Source organism: Manacus vitellinus, unplaced genomic scaffold (assembly GCF_001715985.3).
Source record: "Manacus vitellinus isolate BGI_N305 unplaced genomic scaffold, ASM171598v3 scaffold_4_pilon, whole genome shotgun sequence".
Lineage (NCBI taxonomy): Eukaryota > Metazoa > Chordata > Aves > Passeriformes > Pipridae > Manacus > Manacus vitellinus.
In genome coordinates, this window is record NW_021940604.1 from 4,892,013 (window position 1) to 4,904,029 (window position 12,017).

Below are 12,017 nucleotides of genomic sequence, written 5' to 3' on the forward strand. Positions count from 1 at the left end.
AAAGAGAAATCCTGAAACTTTCCAGAAAACTTCTTTTCTGGCCATAAGTTGCACATATTTTCTTCATCTAAAATTCAAAGTCAGAAAATCAGAAGAAAAAGTTAAATCAGATGTCTCAAGGTAGTCTCAGTTGTAGAGCCATTACTGTGATTTATAATGGAACAAAAAACAAAGAGGCATTTGAAGTCAACCTATACCCACTTGCATGTGGGTGGGTTTGGTCCATGCATGCCTATTTATATTAGGAAATTAAGTATATATAAATATATAAATAAAACATATATATAGTACAGTCACATTCACATAAACCATAAAATTACATATATTTACAAAAATATTTGCAGCTTTGTTTTATACATTCAGGTCCACATTAGGAATTTAGTTATTTAGCTTCTGCCTTGTGAACTTGATCACCTTCCCAAGTAAGACTCTGGGATGAACTTGTACCTTATATATTCCCAATTGTCAAAAATAAGAATGAGGAAAAGAATCTTCCAAGGAATTCTGCCAAGTTCATAAGAAAAGTTGAAACTTGTCTCACTGAAGAGTAAATTACCTGTTAGCAAAAATTAAGAGACCTTTTCTTCATGTAGAATGACAGTGCCTTGGCCTGGACCATAAATAAATTTGAAACTCAAAGAACATCAGGCAGGGCCCAAACTGGGTGCCTGGTGGCTGTCTGTTGTATAAACTCATGCATAATTACTATTCTATTTGTCTCAGTTTAAACTGGTACAGTGATGAAAGTGAATGAATGAAGATACGAAAATGCATATATCAGGTCACCTTAGAGGGTAAAAAGGCAGAGCAGACTACATCCTGTTGGTATTGGTTTAGCTTCATTTAAAGGTAAGTCATATGGTTAAAGCAATCCCAAGGATCTCACATTTATATGGGACATATTACACAGTTCTGTGATTTCCAGGAACTGGACATCCATAATTTTCTTCTCCAAAGACTGAAAAACATTTCTTCACTGCTTCATTAGTCTTCTTAGACATGCAGCCCAGATGATTCAGGCATGCATTTTTAACTTGGGGCATTTACTCTTTTGGAATGAAATGCGTTTCGCAAGAGAAATCGAAAGTTTGGAGAAGGGGTTGTTTTTCTTCTGAAGAACACTTGCAAAAAACAAACCTTAAGATACAGCATATTAAAGTCCCTGTACATGAAGACCCATGGAGAAAAATTTTGCCATGAACCATTGATCATATTGCACTTTCAGTGATTAGCTGTGGAGTCATCTCTTGCTCCTCACCGTTCTCTGTGGACACATTCAGGATCTCCTGTTGCTGATAAATATCTTGGACCAACATGATGTTTGTCCTCCTCCATTCTCTGTACTTCAGTGCTGTCAACTTCGGGTCCTCTAGCAACTGGTTAATTGTGGCCAAGTCATGTTCCTTACACTAGGAAGAAAACAAGTGGTTATTTCCCACAGAAACTGTCAAGCTCATTGTCCATAACAAAAACAGTCTGGGAGCATTAAAGAACCATGTCACAAAGAGATGGCAAATTATCCATCCTCCTGGAAGCTTGTTCTCATTTTTAAGAGCATAGGTCATCAAAGTTAAGTCTGCTGGAAAAAATCCATCCTAGTTGAAAGCAAGTTATGATTTCATCTAGATTTTTTTTATAGGATTCTTAGCAAAACTTCACGAGGGAAGATTCATGTGAAAATTACACATTGTTATGCTGTCTCACAAGTTAGTACTCGCTAAAACTAGAAACGACAACATTTATTTCTATAAGTCAAACCAATTCTCACTTTCTCAAAAAATACTTATTCCATAGTCACATTATAAATGTCTCTTCTCTGGGAGCTAGACTGAATATAACTTTGAATATGATTTGTGCACTGGCAGTAGAGTGGCTAGAGTACATGTGGCTGCCATCTCCCACCAGCTAATAAATCTACCACCACTAATAAATCTGGTGTGTACTTTTAGGCAAGAACAGCTCAGACCATATATTGCAGGCACCCTGGTTCTCTTGCAAGACATAAGCAGTCACTGATATAGGGATACAGAGACACTGTATGTCACAGAATTACAAAATGGTTGAGCTTGGAATGAACCTCTGGAACTCATTTTGTCTAACCCCCTTCCTCAAGCAGCACCACCTACAGCAGGCTGCCTAGGACCATGTCCAGATGACTTTTGAATACATCCAAAGATGGAGACTCAACAGCCTCTCTGGACAGCCTGTGTCAGTGCTTGGTCAGCCTCACAGAAAAAAGGGTTTCTTGATACCCAGAGGAAACCTCCTGTGCTTCAGTTTGAACCCATAACTTCTGGTACTGTCACTGGGCACCACTGAAAATAGCCTGGCTATGTCTTCATTACACATATTGATGTTCATTGGTGTCATCACATGCTGTGACATTATGAACCACTTTGCTTTTCCAGCCCTTTTGGCCTATCCATGTGGGACAGAGAAGCCCACAGGATAGAGAAACCCTAGTTAGCAGCTATAATTTCTTCATAAAGGCACCATGCTGCAATAACAAACCTTAACTGCTTTTTCCTGGCTCCATCCCTCCAGTCTGTGTGTGAAAGCAATGGAATAGTTCTAACCATCTTCTGCTGCCACCAGTTCATCACACCTGAGGACACTGTGCTGGTGGTTGCCTTGAAAACAACCTGAAAATACTTCCACACATTTATTTCACTTCCTGGTAGTAGAAATCAGCTGTTTATACATCCATATTGCACTATTGCTGTCATGAACTTTCAACTGCTCTAATCTCTGTGATGGCTTAGCTCCTTTTTAAACACAAAAGCTTGTTCAGCTGTTCAGTGCCAGCCCTTGTAAGAGGACTGCTGGCATTGATGCAGAGGAATGCTCAGTTAGCCTAAGAGAAGAAGAGTGGAGATAACGAAGGAGAAGGGAGAGAAGAGTATTTCCACTGGACAAACTTGATGGCAATAAGTCACGCCATGGAATTTTTCCTGTAGCACTAAATCTATTTCCCACATTCACTATGACTGTGATGCATTTGCACACAGCTTACAAAGTATCCAAAGCATGTTTTGTTAATGATATATTGTGGCAGCAACATTAATCTGTTGTTAAAGATGTGGAGTCAAAGGTCAAAAATTAAAATTGCAGTGAAACTTGCATAAGTCACTTTTCAAACTAATAGGGTTTTAATTTAAGCAGAGTACATATGGAACAGAAGCAAAAAAAATCCTGATTTTAAATTTCCAGTAGATCATTTCCAATTATCTTATGTCTCTACTATATGTTAAGAAAATAGACTTTAAAAGCACATAATTCCATTGATGTAAAGAATATGGCACTTTCCCACAGCAGGCATTTGCCTTTCAGACAGGATAATTTACACACTGCTGTGTACAGAACTCTGTTTGTGTCTGTGCTGCATTTTTCCGGTCAATACTCCAGTTTCTTAGTTTGAAGAAAGCAAAAAAAAAAATCGACACATTTTATAGATTATGACCACTTCAAAAAGGAGTTTTCCATATTAAACACAAGTGTTAGACAAGACTCACTTTATAAGCACTATTAATCACAACTTATACATACTCCCATGCTAAATCAATGCACGGTTGTCCTCCTTGCTCATGTCTGGCAGTAAGGCTTCCATTTAACTCCGTGATGAGAGTGATTGTCTCACAAAATACAACTCCATTTTTTACTAACTGGTTCTTAGATTTATTAGTGAAGCTCCCATCAGGGAAAATTTTGCAGAATGTTTCTGTATTTAGCTTCCTATGATATAAAATAGGCATATTTTTTAACTCTCTGTTATGTGATGGGCTCACTTCATTTCTGATGCAAATGAATACTGCTGTAGTCACTGCCATACCACTGAAGACTCTCTGATACTGAGGAGAGACTTCATCAGGTCTCATATGGAACCAGGGACAATGCCTAAATTCCCAATTGCCTTTTCAATTGTGTCTTTCAGAAATTTCAACACAAGCAGAGGTGCCAAAGCCAAGCCTCCCATTGCAAGTACTAGTGAAATCAATGATTGCGCTGCTAGGATAAGTTTTTAGAATCACAGAATCATAGGACCATTAAGGTTGGAAAAGACCTCTAAGATCATCAAGACCAACCATTTTATGTGCATTTCTCCAGCTTACAATGCTTGAAGTCAAATACATGCATGTGAAACACGATATTCACTTCCTGCTTCTAATGCATACAAAAAGAAACAAGTAAAGCATTGGGTTTGCATTCATTCTTTCCTCTCCTTACCATATAAATGCTATGGTTAAGATTTCTGTTTCCCTCAGTACCATTCAGAAGCAGGCTTTGAAATCCCTTGACGCTTGATGCTGGCGAGTAAACGGCATCATAAATCCCCATATTCCAGACAGATTTACTAGCTCTTTTATGGGACGTCTCCTGAACCCCTACACCCCTTCAGTTTGAGATATATTTCCAAATTAAAAGCAGGATGCTTTTGTTATGAAAAATATTTTAGTTACAGGAGGTCTTTTACGATAACTTTGGCACATCCTGTACATTCTCTAATAATCACATAAGGAAAACTTTTTTTGGCTCAGGGTCATTTTCATGTCCTTTATCATCAACATACTTTGTCTGCTTTTCCTTTTTTAAGGCTCCCCTGTTTAGTGCGTTCAGCTGAGCTTGCAAGTTTTCCAGCTAGCTAAGAGAAGTTTTCTCTATTAAATTTTCCAAATAGGCTGGAAATTCTGCAAGAAGAGTCCCTTCTGAACTATTGCCTCTGCTTCCAGTTCAAATTGAACAACAAAACACAGATCAGTAATCAAAAAGAAGCAAAAAAAAAATCAAACCCCAAATTCTCTGGGGCTTTCAGTAAATATGTAATTAGAGTTTGGCTGAAGTCTATGCAGCTTCTTTTTTCAGCCAAACTGTTTCTTTCTCTTAGGCTTTTCCTTGACCAGCTCTGCAAACTCACCTTTAATGTGCTGTTCAGCATTCGAATTTTGTGGAGTTTCTCATTAATGGAGGGGTTTTTGCTGCGTTTGATAAATGACTTCCTAAGTTCCTTCTTCGTTGACAGACGACGATCACCAATGGGAGACAGGCTTGCTTGCTCTAATGACTTGTAAAGTCTCTCCATCTCATCATCATCATATTTTTCCTGGTCTGCAAAGAAAATAGTAAATTGGGTTTGAGAACATGAGTGCAGCAGCAGATAGCAGAAATGTTGTATTCAGCCACCAGGAAGGCTCCTAGCCAAGTCAAAAAGTAATGGTACCAGAGTTAAAACCAAGGGCAATTTTAGGGTAATTTCTAGGGTAATAATGCATATCAGAAAGACATACTTCCAAACTCAAATGTTTTTAAGAATCAGGTAATGATCCAAACAGATATGAGCCTCTATCTGCACTAATAGAGTGCTGCTTTAATGCTCTGAATATATCACAGACTTTGTACAACTGCCAGTAATTCTGCGTTTGAATGAAACCAATTTTGATAGCATCTACACCCATTTGCCCCTCCCTACATGTTACAGACAGTGCATCACATTTCTGCCTAGTGACTCACAAGCCAAATTCTATTTGGTGTGACAATTCATCGCCAGGTTTTGGTAATTACTGAAAACAGAGTTTAAAAAAAATTGAGCGATTAAATGAAACATAGGAACATTTCAGGGGCCCCAAGAGAAGGTCCTTAGGAAACAGATTAAAGCAAGAATGCTTAAGGCATTTAATGCCTAGCCCCTGAGTTTCACAGATTGCAGCAGAGAATTTGCTTGTAGTGCCTCACAACAAAACCTTGATTATCTCCACCTCAATTATTCTGATGGCTCCCAAGCTGCAGGACCATCTTCCATGACAGTGAGGACATGAAAGGAAAAGCAAGTAAAGAGCTGAGAATAAAATAAGCATAAAATAAGATGAAAATTGAAGTAAAGACATTTCTCAGAATAAGACAACTTAAAAATGAACAGACAGAGGCCAAAAATGTACCAGGCATATGTAGGGGCATTTTAGTAGAAGGCCCTTTTCAGCAACAGACTGCGCAACTCACTTCTTGTCCTTCAGTCCGCACTGCAAGCTTTTCTACTTCAGTGATTGCTAAAGGAAATCTTAAAGTTATCGCTGTTTTCAGGGTACTAATGAATCCATCAAAATCCACTGGAATAACATTCGCTTTTATTTCACTGAGGGTAGTAGTGCTAGTTCTTCCTAACTGCACTTCTCCACATGCCCATTGAACTGGCTGGGCACTTTTTTCTTTTAATGAAATTTTAAACATTTACTTTTCTAAATCATGTTCAGTCAGCAAATATTTTCTGAACAAAAGGAAGAAGTCTTTTTGCTCACTCATGTTGCAGCCAAAAAGACTTCTCTAACACATCAGCACACTTAGGAGGCTGCTTCTTATCTTTTCCATGTTTTATAAAGTACATCATCCTTCTACACCCCTATTCTTTCTAAACATTTAGGTTACAAAAAAGGTTTATGATAAGCTACAAATATTTGCCTTCACTGTGTTGTTGGCCTATTCTTCACTACTGTGTGGTTATAAAAAGCCTACTGTAACTTGACAAGAACTAAATATAACTTCCAACACTATTACGTTGCTGAGGGAGGAAAAGGAGAACTGTTGTATATTTAACAAGCTGCAGGAAACAAAAAAAAATGGAAGTGTAAGGCATAATACACAGCAGTAGTATTTCCTGAAAACAGTTGGCTCATACCATGAGGCTCATAATTATAACTAGTTTCCTGCCTACTTTCTTGAGATGAAGAAGCTGTTTGTTTCCTTAGCCAGCTCCTGAACAGGACTGGCTGAACTCTACTGTAGACATCACCCATCAGGACTGTACACACTAACATTTTGAGAGATAAATTGACCTTTATCAGCTATCCAAGAAAAAGTGTATAAGAGGAAAAAAAAATTGCTTCAATCCTGTCCAGCAACTTCTAAATATAGTCAATCCATAGGGGACATAAGGTTCCTTCTCCAGATACTTTTTGACGTTAACTCACAACATTCCTCAGTGTCCTAAAAGGGTTACAAAGCAGCAAGCATGAGAAAACACCCTCAATGAGCACTCTTCTGTCATGCTAAGTACTCTGATATCTTTATACACTTGTGGGTGACTGTAAGGAGGACAGTAACACTAAGTACAGAAAAAAAAAAATGGAGCCAAAATCAGAAAAGCCCAGCAAAAGGTTCCCAGATGATGCACTTGACCAGCAATGTGCACTCATCTCTTGCAGTCTTTCAACACTTTGAACTTAAACTCCTCTCTTATTTCTTATTCTTCCACCATTCTCATCCCCCAAAGGATTAATTAGAATCATATAATTTCAGAAGGAAAGGAATGTACCAGATTCTTCAGATCAGGTGGATAAAAGGAAGTGACAGTAAAGCAACTACACGGAATTTTAGCAAACTGTTGCACAATGAGGGTGAGTAAAACCTAGAGGGTGTGCAGAGCCAAGTATGAGTTACACAGTACTTTTGTCTCCATCTTTGATGAACTTCAACCACAGTTAAAAAGCAACAAATGAATACTTTAATATTGTGCTTTTGCATAGAAGCAGATACTGTTGCTGTTGACAGAGTATGTCTGCCAATAAATGTCTATAAGTTGAGGCCAGACTGTCTGCTACCTATCTGAAATTTTAACTTCAGTGTCCTGAGTTCCCCTGAGCCAAGCTCAGAAAGCAAAAGCCCACATTTTGCAGACTTGCAGCTGCCACTGAATGCATTAGATTGATGCTGTAAATCTGAGAGGGGGAGAGGTAATGGAGGAAGGGCAAAGGCTTTATGTTTAGTGTTCAATCAACAAACCCAATAAAATTATTTGTGATAAGAAAATATATTTCTTCTCACTCACACAATGGTGTGTTACAGTATTTCACAAGCCTCTTAACACCACAAAAGTAAACTAAGAAAGCACTGCCTGTAGTTTGCTTGCTTGCTTTTCTCATGAGAGAAAATTAATGTTGGATAACAGAAATAAAGCAACATGACTCAGGGATTAAGCACAGACTGGAGTTTTTCTCTAGATTCAAGTATTCCCTGCACATTTGCCCAGAACTTGGTATTGCTTGCACCTGCAGTCAGAGCACTGACCTGCGGAGGAGCAAGTCTCTAACAGAGGCACAGGCATTCACCAATTATGTATTTTTAGGCTGCAGTGACTTGGATTCTTCCTATGAAAGAAACCTGTGGTGTCTAGACCATACTACTGGATTGTTACAAAATATTTGCTTTCCATCAGAAATTAAAAATATATGCAAAAAACACACAGTGATACAAGGTCACAGCCCTGGTGTAAAAATGAACAGATTGTCTGTGTCAGCCTAACAAAGACAAATGTACCAACCCTACTCTGAGGTTTTTTTAACTTCTGAAGGTTTATAATGATGGATCTATTCCACTGGCAAAAAAATCTTAATATTATGGACAGGTTGGGCCCCACTAGTATTGTTCTGGAATGAGTCTTTCCAGCCAGGTCACGCAGCTAACAACAGACACTTTAAAATAACTTCAGAATAAAATACTGCAAGTTATCTCTCCCACCAGCCACTCTTCAAGCTAAGCACTTTCTGTCTCAGTCATGCAAGTTAGGAAACTGAAATGCTACTACAGCACTTCTTTATCTCATCCTATTTTAAAGATAAAATACATTCATTTTTCTCTCAGGACCGACCGAAGGATTAGTGGTGAGGAACAAATGTCCACATTGGAAGAATATTACGTATTGTGAGTGCTTATGATTGTGTACATGCAATCGGGGGAACACACGAACTGTGGACTTTTCCCTTGCCTTGGGCAGTACTAACTATAAGTAATTCTGTTGACCAATGCCACTGGAAGGATCTGTCTTCCTGGGATCCTGCACCATGCCCTTCACTCAAGCCTCACAGCCTGCTAAATCTTCAGAGCACTTCTGGAAAAAATTCTGCAGAACTGTATATCTCTTTTAGCTTTGTCAGATTCCACAACAAGGAAAGTGGAAAAGAAAACCTGTCAACAACAAAACAGGTTGTCCTCAGGATAACTGGGCTCCTGAGCTGGTAGGCAGGGACGGGGAGCAGAATTGCACCCTTGTAATCCAGGAGGAAACAGTTAGTGGCCCGCTGAGCCACTTAGATGCCCACAAGTCTATGGAACCAGATGGGATCCATCCTAGAGTGATGAGGGAGCTGGCAGAAGAGCTCGCCAAGCTGCTCTCCATCATTTACCAACAGTCCAGGCTCACTGGGGAGGTCCCAGATGATTGGAAGTTGGCCAATGTGACACTCGTCCATAATAAGGGCCAGAAGGAAGATCTGGAAAACTATAGACCTGTCAGCCTGACCTCAGTGCCTGGAAAGGTTATGGAGCAGATCATCTTGAGTGTGATCACACAGCACCTACGGGACAACCAGGGGATCAGACCCAGCCAGCACGGATTTAGGAGGGGCAGGTCCTGCCTGACCAACCTGATCACCTTCTACGACCAGAGGACCCCCTTGTTGGATGAGGGGAAGGCTGTGGATGTACTTTGCCTGAACTTCAGCAAAGCCTTTGATATCATCTCCTGGAAAAGCTGGCAGCTCATGGCTTGGACAGGGGCATTATCTGCTGGTTAAGAACTGGCTGGAGGGTCGGGTCCAGAGAGTGGTGGTGAACGGTGCTGCATCCAGTTGGCAGCCGGTCACTAGTGCTGTCTCCCAGGGATCAGTGTTGGGTCCAGTCCTGTTTAATATCTTTATTGATGATCTGGATGAGGGGATCAAGTCCACCCTTAGTAAACGGGTGGACTTAGTAAATTCGGGGGAAGTGTTGATCTGCTGGAAGGCAGGAGTGCTCTGCTGAGGGACCTGGACAAGCTGGAGAGATGGGCCGAATCCAATGGGATGAGGTTCAACAAGGCCAAGTGCTGGGTCCTGCACTTTGGCCACAACAACCCCCTGCAGTTCTACAGGCTGGGGACAGAGTGGCTGGAGAGCAGCCAGGAAGAAAGGGACCTGGGAGTTTGGATTGACAGGAGGCTGAACATGAGCCAGCAGTGTGGTCAAGAAGGCCAATGGCATCCTGGCTTGTATCAGGAATAGTATGGCCAGGAGGACCGGGAAAGTGATTCTTCCCTTGAACTCAGCACTGGTGAGGCTGTGCCTCGAGTGCTGCGTCCAGTTTTGGGCCCCTCAGTTTAGAAAGTATGCTGACGTGGTGAAGCATGTCCAGAGAAGAGCAACAAGGCTGGTGAAGGGTCTGGAGCACAAGTCCTATGAGGATTGACTAAGGGAGCTGGCATTGTTTGGCCTGGAGGAGGCCCAAGGGAGACCTTATCACTCCCTACAACTACCAGAAAGGAGGCTGTAGCCAGGTGGGGGTCGGCCTCTTCTCCCAGGCAACCAGTGATAGGATAAGAGGACATAGTCTTTTCCAACCTGGTTGATTCTGTGATTCTATAACCGGTCCTGACCTGAGTAAAAGGGAAATTCTGCACTGAAATAGTTTCACATTCAAGAGAAAGAGGCCTTCTATGTTGGGGTAGTAGTAGTATTTCAGGCAAGGCACAACTCCTGACAAATTCCTTTTCAGGGGAAGTAAATCATAATTTTGTGGCTTGATGCCACTTATCTGGAATTTCCGTCTAAATAACAGGAGATATCACAGACAAGAACAAGCTGCCAGAGGTTCAGCATGCCTGCTCTTCAGCTCCTCAATTTTCAGCTTCCATCCTCCTGTTGGTCAACTTGCTACAGGTTGGAGACATTAAGGTATTAAGACTCCCCACCTTGGAGCAGCAATACAGAAGCCTGTCTGAAATATCAACTTTAATGCTCTTTAAGCCTACAGAAGTGAAACTATCCAGAACTTTTTGAAAAGCAGCTGTGAAATATAAAGCTTACTGTTTCCCAGTGGTAAAGATACAGAAATTGGAAATGTTTGGCAGAAAGAGCATTTTTCATTGAAAACCACCTCCGAGGGACCATATCTTACTAAATCCAGGCTGAAATGTAAATATTTTTTCTCCTATTCTGTAACTGAGATCTCACAGATCCCCAGTTGTGTATTAATCCAAGGGGAAAAAAAAATCTGCTTCTTCCTCCTGTCCTTGCTACTCTTATGAGTTTCTTGTAGCTCTGCCAGCACCTCTATTTCTGATTCTGTCAAATTTTTTTATGCCAATGGAACAACACACAACTCAGCTGAGGAGAGCAGAGGAAAAAAATTTTTTGCTCTTACCTACCTACCCACCCACCCCCTTTTGAATAGGAATATGATGTCACCTCAGGGAAATCACATTTCCCACATAACTATGAAACAGAAAATACAGGAAAAATTTTAATTTGGTGAGCATAGATTAGGCAAACTCCTCACTGGCAAATGCAGAACTAAAGATAGGAGAGACTGGAAGAAAATAACAGGAAAAGTACGTTACCACCAACAGTTAGCTGCTCTTGTCTATAACAGTATAGTGGACTCAGAAGTGAGGTATAGAATTTTAATAAATGGACTGAACTGGAAACAAAACAAATAAGTATCTCTTTTTCAGAGAGTTCAGAAAACTATAGCACAACAGTTTTCACTGTTATTTCTAAACCTTTTTGGATGAGAAACAAAATAATTATTCAAACACAGTTGTTTCTCTACTCAGTTGTTCTCACCATAGGCATATCACTTGACTAGTCTCAGCCACGATCTAGCCATTTTCTCTAACTTTTGCAGGAGGAAAAAAAGGGCTAGAGCACACCAGAGGGTCTGTTCTGGCTATTATTGGCACAGGCAGACTCCAGAGGGAAAGAGGATGTCAGTTCTGAGAACAGAAGGAATTGAATGCATCCAGCTCCTATTTAACCCACTCCTTCCCACAAAACCAATCCAGACAAAATTCAAGTGGTATTTGTAAAGTTGTCCAGGTTTCTGAAAATATCGGCACACACTAGATCTTCTATCAGCTGCTGTGAGCTAAGGTAAAATAAACCAGAAGTGGTAAAATAAGAATTCCTTACCAAGATGTATTAACTCGATATGACCATAAAACCCACATAAAATGCAAGGAAGAAGAGTTCTTATTGCTATAGTAGTAGATTCCTGAATAA

At 40.3% G+C, this 12,017-nt stretch overlaps 1 protein-coding gene across 5 annotated transcripts in view; it reads right to left on the bottom strand.

The window, feature by feature from the left end:
* Positions 1-277: 277 nt before the first annotated feature.
* Positions 278-12,017, bottom strand: part of IPCEF1 (interaction protein for cytohesin exchange factors 1) — a 38,426-nt gene continuing 26,686 nt past the window's right edge. For all 5 annotated transcript variants that reach the window (XM_018078084.2, XM_018078082.2, XM_018078083.2 and 2 more), the window contains exons 8-9: positions 4,913-5,103; positions 278-1,409 (exon numbers count right to left, since the gene is read on the bottom strand). In XM_018078084.2, coding sequence (XP_017933573.1) covers positions 1,209-1,409; positions 4,913-5,103 — 392 coding nt within the window. In that variant the 3' untranslated portion in view covers positions 278-1,208. The remainder of the gene's footprint in view (positions 1,410-4,912; positions 5,104-12,017) is intronic.